General features: G+C 45.8%; 1 protein-coding gene across 2 annotated transcripts in view; it reads right to left on the bottom strand.

The window, feature by feature from the left end:
- The window catches only part of PNPLA7 (patatin like phospholipase domain containing 7), a 101,926-nt gene that overhangs the window by 55,765 nt on the left and 29,852 nt on the right, over window positions 1–16,309 (bottom strand). For both annotated transcript variants that reach the window (XM_026049324.1, XM_026049325.1), the window contains exons 18-19: window positions 15,238–15,361; window positions 5,452–5,565 (exon numbers count right to left, since the gene is read on the bottom strand). In XM_026049324.1, coding sequence (XP_025905109.1) covers window positions 5,452–5,565; window positions 15,238–15,361 — 238 coding nt within the window. The remainder of the gene's footprint in view (window positions 1–5,451; window positions 5,566–15,237; window positions 15,362–16,309) is intronic.

The raw sequence follows: 16,309 nt of genomic DNA, 5'->3' as shown, positions 1-16,309 counted from the left end.
ATGTAGTACAAAATTGTCTTTGTTAGAACAGGAGAAGCATGGAAAAGAACAAAAACTATATATTCATCAGCTCTGCTCCATGCTGCACAGGAGGCCCAGCAATCACAGAGCAGCCATGAGCACATCTGATCCCATCCATCCTGCAACCCAGGCACATTTTTGAAACAACCTCAAGGGGCAAAGAAGCCATCACATTCCTAAGCTACGCAAATAATTAAACATCCTGAATACCAAATAACATGGCTCAGCTGGAGTTTGTTCAGCTATTTTCTACATTTGGAGGGGCAGCCCATCACTGTGAGAGCAAAGGGCTGCTCACCAAGCTCCTGCCTCTCCTGCCCCAAGGTGGGCAAGGTGCCGTCTTGAAGGCCTTGCCCTGGAACGGAGTCGATCACATTTAAGGGCTGCAGACGCTTCAGGTGGAGAGGAAGAAGTGAGCAGTTGGAGCATCCACACGGGCTGCCCCAAGCTGTAGCACAAAGATAACAAACCTCAACAGACAACGGGGTTAGATCCTACTCAACAGCTTCACATCGTGACCTTTTGCAAGGCACCAGTTTGAATACGACAGTATCTTTTACATCTGAACTAGTCTTCAAATAATCATGTAGGTTATTTCCAATATTTCTAGGCAGTCAAGCACCTATGCAAGATGTCTGAGGGTCACAGTCTTACGAGGGACCATGAGGTCCCAGGGGACATCTCCTATCCACAGGATCTGGCTACAGAAATGAGGTAGCAAACCTGGCCAGCCGCTTCAGGTCCTGTACAGCCAACTAATACACAGAGCGGCAGGTCATTTTCTTGCAAGAAATTCTGTTCTGGTCCTAGATAGTGAAAATACCATTAACTGTACCCAAAAGCACCGTATTCTTGCAGCAAGCAGAATATCTTACAGTTATGCTCAACATTTTCACCTGCAACTCTGAAGTTTAAAAATAAAATGGTGTTACATTAAGAGTTTCTGCTTCGAATCAGTCAACCAACAGATCACCTTTAAATGAACTGGGTTAAATGACTGTTTAGTGACACTGCCGGAGCCGGGGATTCCAGCGCACAGAGGCGGCCAGGCCGCAGCCTCCCCTGCCCTGCCCCCTGCGCCATAGCAGCCCTTGAAGCTCAAGCACCACGAGGCCTCATGTAGCGGCGCCCATGGGCGGCTCTGGAAGAAGAGCCTGTGTTGGTGAGCAGACTTTGCACGGCGATAACCCTGGGAAGGGGTGGCTTCCGTGAGAAAAGCGCCGCTTGAACAGCCCCAACCTGATATGGGACCCAAGATGGCTGATGGGTTCAGGGTGTATCTAAAACCCAAGGGCAGACTTGAGAGAAAGCGAGAACACAGCAAAGCGCCTCATTTTCCAGCGGCCGCTCCCAGAAGGTTGTCTCGCAGTTCACTTCCCCACTTCCAAGCAATTTCTCGACACAGTTTCCATCCGCTGCCACCGGTCTGCGTTTCAAGTTTCTATTCTGAGAGCCACCGCAGCTCAGCAGCAGAGGCAAAGATAACCCGTGAAGCAGGATCCATGTTGATGTCAGCGCAGCTCTCATCTGCTCTACTGCTCGCGAACGCTTCACGGTGCCAAAAATCATGAGCCGATTCTCTGCCCTACTTTTCAGAAAGAGTCGATGAAAATAGAAAGACTCGCTACCAGCTCCAAAAAGCTTCAAGCACCACCAGAGGCGAGCACAGGAGGAGCAAACACTCTCTCTGGCTCGGGGCCTTGGCCACTACGGCAGCAAGCGATGTCCTGGAAGGGGAAGGGAGAGGATGTGCACTGCAGGCCACCTTCAACTGGGAGCCCCTGTGATGCCACATCCCAGGAGCCTTGGGGTTGGAGTTCTGACCTGAGAGCCTGCGAGAGATGCATTTCACTCTCTTCAGACTGAAGGGGTTCTAGAAATGCCCCGAAGTGAGAGATGGCAAGTCCTGGGAAAGTTAGGTTGCTACGTGGCACTCACACGAGCTTCCCCTTTTCTTCCCCTCCTCAGAATAAGAGCAGCTTTAGTGGATCAGGCCAAAGATCCCATCAGGCCAGGATCTTGACCGGACAAGACCAAAGCAGATACCCGGGGAAGACAACTGAAAAATGAGGACAAGCATATGGTGCTTGCCCAAGCAGCAAGCGTCCCTCGGGCAATTCTTCTGGATTGCACATCACACCTCAAGGAACCGACCTGCTCCACTGAACACAGAGCAGCTTCACTTGTCTCCCTGGTGTCCTTGTCAGCAAGCCCTACTCACGTTTCAAATGTGGTCACCAATCAGGCAAAAATTTCTTATATAAATTTACATAAATTTCTGAATACATTCAGCAGTGAGATCTCATTCTGGATCTTCTACAAAATCATACTGGTTGGCAAAAAGCAGGCAGCAGAGTCACTCCTCCAACTCTTAGAATTAAAGGGTTCTTTACTCTTGACAGGAAATAATAAAGCTCAAGGATAATTAAGTCAAAAGGGTAATTCAATCTCTGTAACTACACAATTCTTGGCTGTTAAAAACAGAGACTGTTCAGGCTCTACTGAGGCCTCTGCGCTCAGAACAAAAGCAATTGCCCCTGTGTGGGATTCCTCTGCTCACCAGAGAACTGACTTCACCTCACTCCATGGGCAAGCATCCACGTTCAAGTGCTGATTGCTATTCTGCCGAACTAGATTCAAGTTAACTTAGCCTCATCCATCAATAGGACACTATTTATTTTTGACTTGGTTTTCCGATTTGAAAAGACTGATGTGGAAACCCTCCACTGCACTGCTGAATTACATGTTAAGGCTCTTGGCTACCTAACTAACACTTCTCTTTGGGTAGGGTGCAGCAGGTACACTAGTTTCTCATCATTTTATTTTTTTCTGGTTGGATAGGGGGAAAAACATCATAAATCTCAAGTATAAATATCCTGACTTTATGTATTTGGAAATATTTCTTGTGGCTTCCTTTAACACTTCATCTTTTAACACCAGTCCTCCTCCTTCCTGCCCTTCAGATGCTCTTCAGCACTTCTCCGGGCGTATTGCCGCAGGCACACACTGAAGCTTCTCCGGCAGCACGGAGAACACAAGACCTTCTTCACTCCAGAAAGCATTTTATTATCATAGGGTTTTTTTATTTGCTTTGTTTTCCTCTTCCTCTCCACAGCTGCATGACACTGCTAAGTCATGTTCAGCTTTTAATGTTATATAATCCCTGGATTCTTCCTCTGAGCAACTGCTACCCAGGCCAATTCTGGGTATGCCACTTAGTAATTCCTAGCTCAGAAACCTCTCCCTGGTATGTGGCCTGAACTTCACACTTGACTTCATACTTTCTGCTTGACTTCAAACCTTCCACCTGATTGTTTTGCTCCATTACTCCCACTCACTTCTATCTTTGTCTCCATTTGTCTGAGGGATCTAACAGACCAAAAAGGAAACACATGAGCTTTGAGATCATATCATAAACATTTTATCTTAGGATCTTAAGGCAGCCTAAAGGTGTTAACAGCACAAATGTCCAACTTAAAACCTACCTTATGCTGCTCTTTCTGGCGGTAATGCTTATTCTAAAAGCATCCGATGGTAAAAGTTGAAGCCTTTACATTTTTGGTGTCAGTTTAGCACTTGGCTTCGAATTTGGAAAATTCAAACAGCAGCAAATAAGAACACGTCTCTGTAAGTCTGTTTGAGATCCATTTTTTTTTGAAGTTCCATTTTAGCATTTTGTTTCATTGCAACTATCTAGCCAAATCATATGCAAGTCTTGAGAAAACTAATTCCTTATTCAAAAGAGTCAGACATTTGTGGCTGGTAGACCACAGGTGGGACTATAGTTGAACTGTACTGCAAATAAATGCCTGAATTGTACTATAAACGTAAAATTCAAGTTCATCTTTAACGATAAAGCAAAGGTTCGTATCCCCGCAGTGAGGAAAACCAACAAAATCCTTGGGAGGAAAAGCACAAAAATCAATTCTGCCCACGGAGAGCATGGGAGGAGGGAAGGGAGAGGAAAGACACCAAAAATCAATTATTGGCCCAGCTTAACAAGGTAGAATTAGAATGCAGCCCTTGCGCAAATTGGTATTCAATTCAAAGCATTACTAAATATTAAAGGTTTAAATGCTTGTTGGTAGCATTTACAGCCATTCACTAGGCAGGGTGTAATTTTAAATTCCTCTGGGCTCATTTCCTCACTTCCCCATCAGTGGGCAACGAGAGTGATATATAAAAGGGCAGCTGAAGACAGTGTGTCATGCTCGTCAGCTACGCTGGACCTACATACGTACGGACAGTGCACGTTGCTGGTGGCTCCTACAGCTGCTTAGGAAGTCTATTATATTAAATATAGAAGGCCAAAAATCACAGGACTATTCAGGAGAGAGCTCGCAAACTACAGTGCCTAATTACTCCCTGGTAATGCTCCTGAGAGCACAGGTGCTCATAAGAGAAGTTCAGAAACACCTTCCCGAAGAAGGATGCTTGCAGGAAAACCAGGAAGATGATTTTTAAGTGACATCACTTCTGAACATTGACTGCAGTGATGAAATAACCCTCTCCTCGCAGCCAAAGCCTCTGCACATTTTTGCTTGGTAAGAAGACATGAATGTTTCATATTTTACAGACCAAATGAAAGGGCTATTATAGTCCTAGGAAAGCAAAAGAATAATTATATTTTAATTAGTTGTATTACTTTTATAATCAAGCTTTTGAAAAAAATCTGATAAAATAAACACATATTAGAGAAAAGAAAAAATAGGAAAGAAAAAATATAAAACTAACAGCATTAAAAAGACACCTTTAAGGCTACTGCAATGATTTACTGCTTAGTATAATGTCCCTGATGCACTTAGGGATGAAAGAATTAAATTTCAAGTCTGTCACTCTCTGGATTCGCAGGAGAAAGGTATAATGTCAAATGAATTAAAGAAGATAGATGATTTGATAGATTCTAGAGCAATCACAATCTTCAGGATGCAGAGTGACATGGTGGCTGCAAAATGACGACTGGCAGCATAAAAGGCAAGGAAGAGGAAAATCAACCCTCAAACAAAGGGACGTGTAACCAAGGGCTGAGTTTGAGTCCTAGCGAGGAAGACAAAGGAACAGCAACATTTTAAAGTGGTTTCAGAAATTAAACTTTCATTTATTATGGAAAGACTACATGATTTTCACTTTGCTAAACATGCATGTCCTACGTTTTAGCATGAACTTCTAGATTTATAAAGCAGCCATAGAATAAGACATGACCAAAAAAAGACAAAAAAAGACAAAAAAAGAGACAAAAAAACCCTACAGCTCAGAATCTAAAGGAAGAGAAACTGGTTGAAGTCTAGTACAAAAGTATCACTCAGACTGAGAGCAAAACATCTCAGCATAACAAATCACGCAGAAATACCCCAAGGACTTGGTAGTGATGGGGAGTTTTAGCTCCCCAGGCACCTTTCGAGACGGACAGAAAAGGGTTTTAAACGTTACCTGGGGGAATTTGCGTTTGATGGACGTCAGGGCTCCCTCTGGGAGCTTGGCAAGCTCCGAATCTCTGACTGCGTGCACTGTTGTGGCTCGAGGTTGATGGGTTAATGCCTCTACCTGCAAGGAGGAGGAAGGAAAACAGAAAAGCTTTAAAGATTATTTCTGCAGTATGGTGTGAATTAAATGTCAGGAACAAGAAACTGAATCAGCCAGTCTCAGGAATTGGACTGCCATATTCCTGGCTCACAACAGATTGTGTTCTTTTCTCCCAAGAGCTCTCATGGAGGCAGCTTACTGGAGGCACAGCCATTTGCAAGAGGCAGTGTCTAGTTAACCCCGGTCTGAAACACCTGCGTTTCGTTATCTCAGGCTCATCTCTCCTGCAGAACGAGGGCCTAGAGCATCACCACGAGAGGAGGCTCCCGCAAAGCCTCGCACGCAGAGCGGCCCCAAGCAAACGGAGCCTGAGAGCAACTTTCAGAGCTCTCCAGGACAGCAGTCGAGCCAAGGCAAGCATGCAGCTCACGCAGCACAGCAGCAAGTCACATCTTCTAAAACATTACCAATTGGGTGGGGGGGAGAAAAAAAACAAAGCAACCCAGATACATAAAAAGAATCCTAACACACAACTTAACATGCTCCTTTTTTCCCTTGCTTTTTTTTTCCCCCCATTGCCACCCTGAAATAGTTTTTGGGAACTCTTAGGTATTTCAAAGTAGGTAGTATTCAACTTGAGAGGAAAATGAAAGCAAAGGACCAACCTAAAAACTAAAGAGAAGAATGAGGAGCAAAGAAGCAGCTTTTTTGTGTGTTTTGTTTGTTTGTTTTTCCTTTTCCTGCTTTCCCACTTCCATAGCCCAGGCAGGCACACAGGCAAAGGCCTGCTCAAACCTGAGCACTGAGCCCGGCCGTTCCTTTTAAAAGGTGCTTTTTTTATTTATTTATTTTTGATGAAGGCGAGCACTTCCCCAAGCTGTGCACATCCTGAAAGCTAACACAGAAATACACTGCTTTACAGGGGAAACCTGACACAACAGAAACAACCACCACCACCACCGCAAACGAGAAGGATTCTCAGCACCATGCTGCAAACTGCAGCCATTTCACTAAAGCTCTCTGGAATCCCCCACTGTATTTTCTGCAGATCTCTGAAGCCATTTGGGTTTTTATTTTGTTTTGAAACGCAGAAGCCATCCTCCCTGCTGAGATGTCCCCACGTGCCTGGTGTGACGCCCGCCAGGCCGGACGGCATCACCGGCACGCACAGGCGGGCTCCTGCGGTTAAGCACCTAGTAACAACCTGCTGCAGTTGTGCAAGTTGAGCAACACGCAGTGTTTACTGGAGTTTAAACCCATAAATCTATAAACTAGGGTTTAAATCCAGTGTAAATTGTTCCAAAAGTTTCGGTTACAGCAAATTGCAACCCAACGTAAGGCTCTCATTGGAAAGCTGGTGCCCGAGCACATAAGATGGCACATACTGTGTATTGACTAGGCCGTGCCAACTTCCCAGGCATGGAGTCCTGCCTGGAAGAGAAGGAAACGGGAAGGCAAAGGGCTCCGCGAGGCCACGTGCGGCGAGCAGCCATGCGTGGAGGCCGCGGGGCACCAAGCGGCCAGTTCGGTCTCTGCTGCTCGTCCAGAGCGTGACAAACGTTAAACCCCTTCCAACAGCCAGTACTAAAGTGACTGTATAAACACTAGCCAACTAGATACCATTCGGATAGGCCTGTCAAATTCACAGTTTGAAATAAAAATAAATGAAAGAAAGAAATCCTAGAGGCTTTGCTATAAAGGTAAATTTTTATTCCCATTTCTATAACAAAAGGACAGAGAAGGATGTTAGAGACTTGGAATGTTTTTTTATTCTTTATACAAATTGGACCCCACCAGGTGATAGGGGGGCTGAGAAAGAAGGGATCTAGTTCAGCAACTGGAACATTTCAAGCTGATTGCAAGGTAAGGAAGTTAAATTGCACCTCCAAACACTGGGATTAAGGCTCCTAACAGGAGATGGAGATAAGGGACCACTTGGGAAACCCAAAGTGGACTTTGCAAGTGTGTTAGGTGGCATGACTGCTCCTGTCCCTCACCTTATTTATGATCTATATATTTAAATATCATTGCACATTAAACATCACTGGCAGCAGAGCAAAAGCATAGGCCGAGTCTTGCAAAACGCAATTTATCTATGCAGCTTTTCCTGGATCCTCCCCTGCGTGTGCACGTAAGAGCAGCACAGGTCTCACAGCAGCTCCAACAGGTTCAGACCCCTGGGCCGCACACGCCGCCCTCCGCTCGAGTGCTCCTTCCCCCTTGGAAATCACCATTCCCAGCAGCCACGCACCAACGCTACAGCTATTTGTATAATTCTCCTTCTTTGCTGGAAATAAGATTTCTCCTGTGATATTTAGCCATCTGGGGGATTATTCTCAACCTTTGCTACACACTCACTTTTCCCTGTTCTTTATGTTCTGATCAAAAAGCTTCTCTTGTTTTCCTTCAGTAGTTTCACATTTTCAACATGCAAAAATACTGAGAAATTGAACAGTCTTATGGCTATTCCCATTTCCTTGTGAAGACAAAGAGCAGATTCTAATCATTAAGACATAGCTCTCCCTGCCAGGAAATTACAAAGGTTAAATACAAAAAAAGAAAAAAGGTGTGAAAAACTTGTTTCAAATGCTATTTAATCTGATTTTCCTTTTGCAAACAACTTTCATGCAACATTTTCCTTCAAAGTAATTTCAATTTAATTTCCATCTCCTCAGCCCAGTGAAGCTCCTGAACAAATTCCCCTTTTTTTCAGCTTTCTAAACAGCACAAAGCTTGGCTCTTGCAAGGCTGCAGCAGCCAAACATCACTAAGCCACCTCCATAACACTAACAAATGCTTCGGGACATAACAGCATTACCATCTTCTACGTCCTATCCAACCTGACCCTGAAGGAGGAGGAAGCTGGACTGAAGCTGCTGGGCACATCCACAGCAGACAGGCAGCCGTGGCCGCCGAGCTCCTTCCTGGCCCACCGAAGCCCTCGTTCCTTCCCGCAGCGCCAGGGCCGCCGCAGCGGCTCCGCAGGGCGGCCCCTTTCCCGCGGGATCCTCCTCGTGTCACTGGTGGTGGAGCCGCCGGCTCCATGGCACTCGCTTCTCCCCCAGCTCCCGCTCCACGCCACGCGGCCTCTGCCCAGCCCGGCCTCGCCGCCCACCAGCGCTGCCTCCCCTCTCCTCGAGGCCTCTTCTGCCCTCGGGTTCCTCGTTCACGACGAGCACCAACCACTCCTCACGGCTCTGCTTTCTCCATCGCGTCCTCCAAAGCCCGTCTGTCCTTCATTGCCTGGACTTTCATTTCCAACCGCCGAATCGTCCACGAGGGCCACGTGAAGCAATGGTGCAAATGCTGTTAATAAACTTGCATGAAGGAGCATATAAAATTTGAGTGATATATTCTGCAGTCCTTGTAATTGGTTATAAATATTACTGTAGGTCTTGGTCCTTCGTTCCCTGCCACAGTTTTGTTGTTCCTAACGTTAACAAAAAGGAAATAAAAACCCTACAAAAAGACTGTGCTCTTAGTAGTATCCCTCTCAATCTTGAGAGATTTTTTTTTTAGTTTAGTATTAAACAGTCACCCAAAAGCACGTTTGATGGATTGCATTTGATGCCCACAAATCACAAGCCTCACCAAGAAAGCCATTCTTATGTTTAGCCTTAAGTAGTTTTGAGCCTGGCAGGACTTGCTGACCAGCACGGGGGCTAGCCTGTCCTCCACTGGCCCTTAAAAGACATTGCTTTTCCACACAAATTCGGCCTCCCTTTAACATTTGATTCTGAGAGAACCTGCCCAATCAAGGTGCAAAATGCAAGTAATTCCAAAATCCAGGGGCTAGTGCAGATTATTCCTTTCCAAGGGGACTTTCAAGCCTGCCTCGAGCAGCAGTAGGCAGCTCCCGCATGGGTCAGCGCTGAAAGTCAATGGATGAACCTCTCTTCACAGGTCCCTTCGCCCAGACCCTCCAGCAGCAACGCGGCTCGTCCCAGATGCTCCCTTTCCCATCTCATTTTCAGGATATACTGAATCCAGTTCCTCCTCCTTCACAGCTACTATTCCACCCTGGGCATTGTCTCTCATAATACCAACCTTGCCCCTCTCCTACCCATCTTCTCCCAGCTGCTAGCAAATAAAAAGCAGTCATGTTTACACAGCAGGGATGCGTCGCATTTAAGCTCTCACACTGCTACCCTCCAGACACAATCCAGCACAAGGGAGCAGCAGGCACCGAAATGAAGAGATTAGTTGGAACAATAACTTGGGAAGGAAGTTAGCAGCCTAAGTCATAACTTAGTTGTAGCTCCTCAGTTATATAACTTAGGCTTTTCCTCTTGGCAAAACCCCACTGCAGAAGCCACAACCACTGCCCGCAAAGTACGTCAATACTTGCAAGCTTTTAAGCTCTCACGTTCATTCAATGCCCCTTGAGCAAGAATTAGCAACCCACAAAGACAACTCTTCGGTGCAGGGTAGAGCATCTCGGACATGCTCCTCAGCAGCTCCAGGTACAAAGGGCTCGACTGAACCCAAGCTGCATCCTCCACCCCAGCACATGTGCCAGCCCAAAGCTCCACACAAGCAGTGCCTGACCAGACACAGGGGAGGGCCACGAGAAGACAGCAGGAGACACAGGGGACAGAGATCCCCATGAAGGAGAGAGATGTGCCAGCCAAGGCATAAGGAGAAGAAACATCAACACTGACATCTGCTGTTGGTTTACGTGGATCAGTGGGAGGAGGACAGTGAGCAGACATGCAGGTGTCACAGCGTCCGCCCTCTCCATCCCCACCACAAGCACAGAGACACCTCAGGCAGACCCATCCCATGCAGGGGCGTTTTCACAGCTGTATTTTTGCTAGTCTAGAACAGAGGCTGAGGCTGCAATTGCAGATGGCAGCGTAACGTTATCAACGGTGCATGAAAGACAACCAAGCAATTCACAAGAGCTTTTCTCCCTGGTTTAAGCAGCTCAAAGACCTCAACTCATCTGAGTCAAAGCAGCAAACAGATACCACGTTCATCTCAAACAGGTTCTCCGCAGCCATCCATTGAGAAGGCTTCGACATGTTCCCTCGTTTGCATCGGAGGAGGACGAGGGCAGGAGAGGCTGCTGGGAGCAGCGGGACGAGCAAGCGGACGGACGCGTCACTGCAACCTCCACAGGGCTCCGCTCACCACGGCCTCGCACGCGCCGGGGCCACGTCAACCCCTCGACTGAGGACACCATCCACAGACAAGAATCCTAGCTTTGCCCTTCTCAAAACATGCCTATAGATGCAAATTAGGTAAATAAATATACATAGATGCACGTATATGGAAAAGCAAGAGCAGCCTTGCGGCCTTTGTGATGAAGGCAGTGGGAGGCCCACCACTAGCTTTTGAAAGGTTGTAGGGGGACCCTGTAAGAACACAGCAAGCCCTCAAGAAGAGATGAGAAGTCACATCCAAAGTTAATTAACAGTGAGGCAATTGCATCATTTTTTTCAGCAGGAAGTTTAGCTGGAAGGAGGAGGGAGGCAAAAGAGCTTAAGGGGTGACAGGTTGACAAATGAAATCATCCATCTGAAACTCAGCAGGTCATGGTTTCTATCACGAGCCATCAAAGATCCGAATACTCCCTAAAGCACGAAAGGCATTTGCCTAAGGAGAAAAGTCTCTCTGCTGTTATCCGTGCGGCAAACACAAAGCCAAGCGGCTTCAGAATGTGAACACCAAAGAAATTAATACCAGAAAGTGGCACCTGTGGCTTTGCTGGCCAGGGACAAAACTCAACCACAGCACAGAAAGTCTCATTTATGAATGTTATTTTGCTTTCATCACCTAGTAAAGATTGAGGGCGAATCATACTTGTTGCAAATCAAGGAATTTGAAAACTAGGCAGTGTCCAGCAGCTCAGAGCCACAAGGGAAGAGGTCCCTAGGACACGGAGGTGCAGAAAGCCGGGACCGAGCCCTTGGAGCCAAGGCCACGGAGCCCAGGCATTGGGACACGGGCTCCTCGTTTCACTGTGACACCAGCTTAGCTGTGCAGATGCCGCTGCTTTCCTCAGCTCTCCATGTCACTTCTCAGCTGCTAAATCCCATTATCCCATGTTTACAGCTTCACACCTAAGATGCTAAGCAAAGGCTAATTTTTAGCACCGCATTTTCGAGACAGGCTGTGGAGAAACAGGGAGAGAAAACACGTCCCTCCCGAGCCTCCTGATGATGCCAAGGCGGCTGCTCGACCTCCTCCTCCTTCCCCAGATAGAGCTGCACGCACGGGGCTGCTCGGAGCCGTCCTGAGCCCGAGTTAACCTGAAAACAGTTTTGAGCAACTAGAAGCTTTTCCAGCAGAGGAGTTCACCTTTGGAAAAAGATGATATACAGCTAAGGGGCAAACAGGTCCAAACGCTCAAGAAGGAAATCACAATAAAGGCAGCCTTTACCGAATACACTTTGCCCCGTTGCAGCAACGTTGGCAGAAGCAACAATCCTGCCACGGTCAGAAGAGGTTTATGATAACACTAGAACGGAGGAAGAGCAAAACCTGATGGCCGTTACCCTGATACTAATGCTGCCTTTGAGGCTTATTTGACCACAAAAGGTTTCTAAGAGTCCGTATCATGTTGCAGAAGGGCAACGCTCTGAGCCCCCCAGGAAATGAGAAGCCATTTACAGATTATTCTCGGTCTTCACGTTTTCAGAGAGGGGGGAAAAAAAGCCATGCACATTTAATCACGTGAACATTAATGAGACAAAATGCTTAATGCCTCAAACTACACCTGACATCCATCCATGCTGGCTTCATTTCCTGCACAGCAGAGGCTGCCTGCTGCAGTGCTGGCCCTACCAGGGGCTTTTGCCCCTTAACTTGGTGCCTGGGCTGCCATGCATTACAGGAAAGTGCTGTTGTACAAATACGCTTTTCTGCGTCCATCTTGCTAGGAATTAATACCTAGTCATTTTGGGAACTGCATATTAATAACAAGAGGTACTCCAGTTAAATAAAAAGGATCCTAAAGGAACCAAAGCATTTTTGCAACTTTGCAAAGTATTTTTGAAAGCCAACTACTCTGCCTAAGACACTGTGGTCACTGATTTTCTGAAGCAGATACCCACAAGTCAGTCTATTCCTAAACTAAACAAACCTGACAGCTTTTAAAAGTAGTGTTACTGACTCCCCTAAGAACTGCAAGGTATTAATTAGTCTCATTCACCACAGCCTTAGTTCAAGAAGCCTCTTACGATGATCTCAGGCTTGAATGAAATAAAAATAAAAAATAAAATAAAAACTCACACACAATAACCAAGGAGGTTCTACTCTATCCAAATACTTGACGGGAGGTTACCCTGTGTATCATGTGTGTTTTTTGGCAAGAATCATTCTGCAGGAGCAGCCCATAACCCCTCTGGAAGAGCCTGCTTTGCTCCCCAGCCTCGTCAGCTGTGCTAAGGACCACACTAAGTGTCTAAGCTGGGGCCAGCAACAACTTGCAGTGAAGAGCAGCTAGCAGATTTTCAACCACAGAATGAAGAGAATACCGTATTTTATCAACACATTTGCTATTCCTTCTGGGGGATGTTTGCATGTAGTGGGAATGAGGCTAGAAGAGTCACTTTGCTCTCAGCTTTTCAGGTCATATGAGCAACACAAAGAAGTGCAATGTTCATAAGCACAGTAGTGGCAAATGGCACCAGCAAATTAAAAGATTTTATCCAAAATGAGCAAATTATAATCTCTAGGCAATAGTGCTATTGTCAGTTGTATCTCAAGTGGAAGGGAATTACCTATTGGAGCTGTTGTATTTAAACAAAATACAGGGAAGGCCCACGGAGAAGCCTGAAAAGCCTGTGCTACAGCAGCGGGCACTGCCCATCTGCAGGGCCAGCAGCAGCTGACCCTCCAAAAGGCTCTCACCGAGCGCCTTCATCCTCCTCGCGCACACCTAGAGCTTGGCAGCCTCTCCAAGAACACCACCAGGCAGGCAAACTTCAGAGATTCTAATGTGTTCTTCTCCCACTGAACTGACAGACCTCTGAAACAGATGCCAGTGAGTCAGTATAAGGAACAAAACAGTCTGAACCAGAAGCTTAGCCTCGGGAACACACATATATGCTTAAAGGCTAAGCATCCTGCCTGAAACCCTCTACGTTGTGGGACTTCTCTTCCGAAAGCAGAGCTGACAGTCATCTCCTGCACACGTGATAATGAGCATTTAAGAGTACTGAGATAAAGGCAATAAACAGAAAATCTTATATTTAGTTAGGGCTGTCAGTGTAGAACAGCACAGGAGGTTTTGGAAGGAGGTTGAAGAAAGTGTTGTTGGTTGGCCAAGCTATCCATAAATTTGGTTCCCACAAGTATCTAGGAACTTCCACTCACTTTGCTTTCTGGAAAGAAACTACAGCAGGTTTTTGAAGTTTTATAACAGATGTGATAGAATGGGAGTAAACAAATCTTTTTAAAAGGAGAAATGTCATTTTACTAATGCCCTCTGCAAAGAACGGCTACAGTAATCTTGGCAATCTTCACAAAACCTCCCCCATGTTCGAGAGGCAGCCAGAGCATTAAGCTGCCTTCAACAAATGGCTGCATGAGTCAGTGGGTCTGCGCGCTGTGGGTAGGAAGGAGTAGATGACGTCCACAGAGTCACCAAAGTCCTCAGATGATTCGTGTCATAACACGGATCCAGGAATGCCACCTATAGCTCATACACACAGTTTATTGATATTTCTGTATCCGTGCCCAGGAACTCCCCAGCCAACCCGGTCCCAGGGCAGCAAACCCATCCCAGCCTGTCCCAGCCCTTGGCTTTCACACCAGAGCAAGGGCACTACCTACTGCAGGGGAGAAGGAGGCCAGACCACGCAGAGGTGGCCGGCGGGACCTCCTAGGCACTGGGAATGCTCGCTGCCCTCCTCCGCTTGGTCCCCATCCAAGGGGGATTTCATGCCGTGCCAATAACCGACCCTCGCGTTTCCTTTATTCAGAGGTACACAATCTCTGGGTATAAAAAGATAAGCATTAAATATTTACTTTTCAGCTCAGAAAGAAGAAAGGGACCTGAACAACAACCTCAGTATTTGAGAAGCCTTCTAATTTTAAAGATAAAAGCCACACCAGCCATCCATGCTTATGACGCACAATTTTCATTTCAGTTGTTCAACTAGATCTAAGAAGTGAAAAAAATGAATAGGAGAGAGTAAACACAGATAAACACTACGATTTGAAATAAAAAGTTGCTGTAATACCTTTTACTAGGGCAGCTGCATAATCCCCAAGCAACCTGACGGAGCTTTGAAGTTAGCTCTGCTTTGAGCAGCAGGTCAGACTAGGAGCCTCTGAGGCAGAGTTTAGCCCCTGTTAAACACAATCTCTGTTTTGAAATCTCTCCAAATCACTGTTTAGGTAACAGCACAGGCTACATGCATCAAAAAAGGAGGAGGAAGAATAAACATGCAACACACACAAGAACACTGCACAGGGCTTTTTACTTTATATTTGTGAGGGTTTTTTCCCCTCCCCCTCTTTTTTTTCCCCCCTCTCCTTATAAAAGGCTCTGATAAGCACTTACACATATTAGCATTAAAGTTTCCAGCTAGAAGTGGCTTTACAGCTTTTAAGCATGTGAAAGTCCTTAACTAAGACTGACACCCAATCAGAGAGAGATCTGACGGCCTCATTTTGTGTGCTTAATGTGGAGCCAATTCTAATTGCTAAGCTGAACATTTTGGTTTTGAGGTCTGCTCTTACCACTCCAATCAAGTCTCCTCGGCCATATTCACCAGTCAGGTGCTTTTTTCCATCATCCATCCGTATGACGGAGCGAAGCCGGCCATTCAACACAATGTAGGTGCAGTCTGACTTATCACCCTGCCTGCAGAAAGAGCCATCAATAACAAGCATTAGTGACACATCTTTGCTCAGCAAATGCATCCTGAATCATTCAGTAAGTTCATCATCTTCCCCTTATTTTCTCAGAGGCCACAGGGCAGTGTTTAATCAAGAGTTAAACATTACACACATAGAAGAAACTGAATAGGCTTCAGTTAATAGGCGACTTGGAATTACATTTAATCTTTAAATGTACAAGTGGTTAGTGTTAGGTCTGAAAGCTGATGATCAGAATGTAAATGTCTTCTGGAGAGGCTCATTACTATGTAAAACAGCTTTTATCATTGCAGGACTGATACGGGAGTATAGAAAAATTCTGCAGGCTGACCAGGAAAAAAAACCACTAAGCGGCTCAAGATTTGGATTCCCTCCTTGAGCACAACGTAAGCTTGCAGTGAAGTTTTTGCCATATAAAGTTTGCATGATAGTGTTGGCTGGCATGCAGCTTTCCAGCAGAACACAGCACACAGACCAAGTGCAATCCCTCTGGTCCTGCAGCTAATCTAAACACAAGGAATCCCAAAAGATGTTGACAAGACCTTAACAACTATGTCTGTTTTAGTGCAAAACACACTAAGATTCCCATTAGCACTGCAGAAGTAGTAAAAAAACCTAAAATTATTATATAGTGTATATACTAAATTAGACCTTATTTCTCCCATGATTGCAACAATATCATAACTCAAATTCACACAGCACTAAATCCATAAAATTAAAGCTTTTCAAGTATACTTTGAACTTAAAGATAATCAAGGATAACAGGGCCCATTTTCAAGTTACTGCTGAACAAGTCTAGTTGAATTCACTTTCAGTTTTGCTTTTTTCCTTTTGCTTTATAAAGGCTGAAAAGCATCTTGAACAACAGGCTTCTCGCTGTTGGCAGTGCAGAAACACACAACTGTTTGGTCTCTTCATTACCAGCTCTGCAACC

Source organism: Nothoprocta perdicaria, unplaced genomic scaffold (genome assembly GCF_003342845.1).
Source record: "Nothoprocta perdicaria isolate Ctin4 unplaced genomic scaffold, notPer1 scaffold_6, whole genome shotgun sequence".
In the NCBI taxonomy this organism is placed as follows: domain Eukaryota; kingdom Metazoa; phylum Chordata; class Aves; order Tinamiformes; family Tinamidae; genus Nothoprocta; species Nothoprocta perdicaria.
Note: the sequence above shows the minus strand (reverse complement) of the source record. Positions and strands in the feature narration are given on the sequence as shown.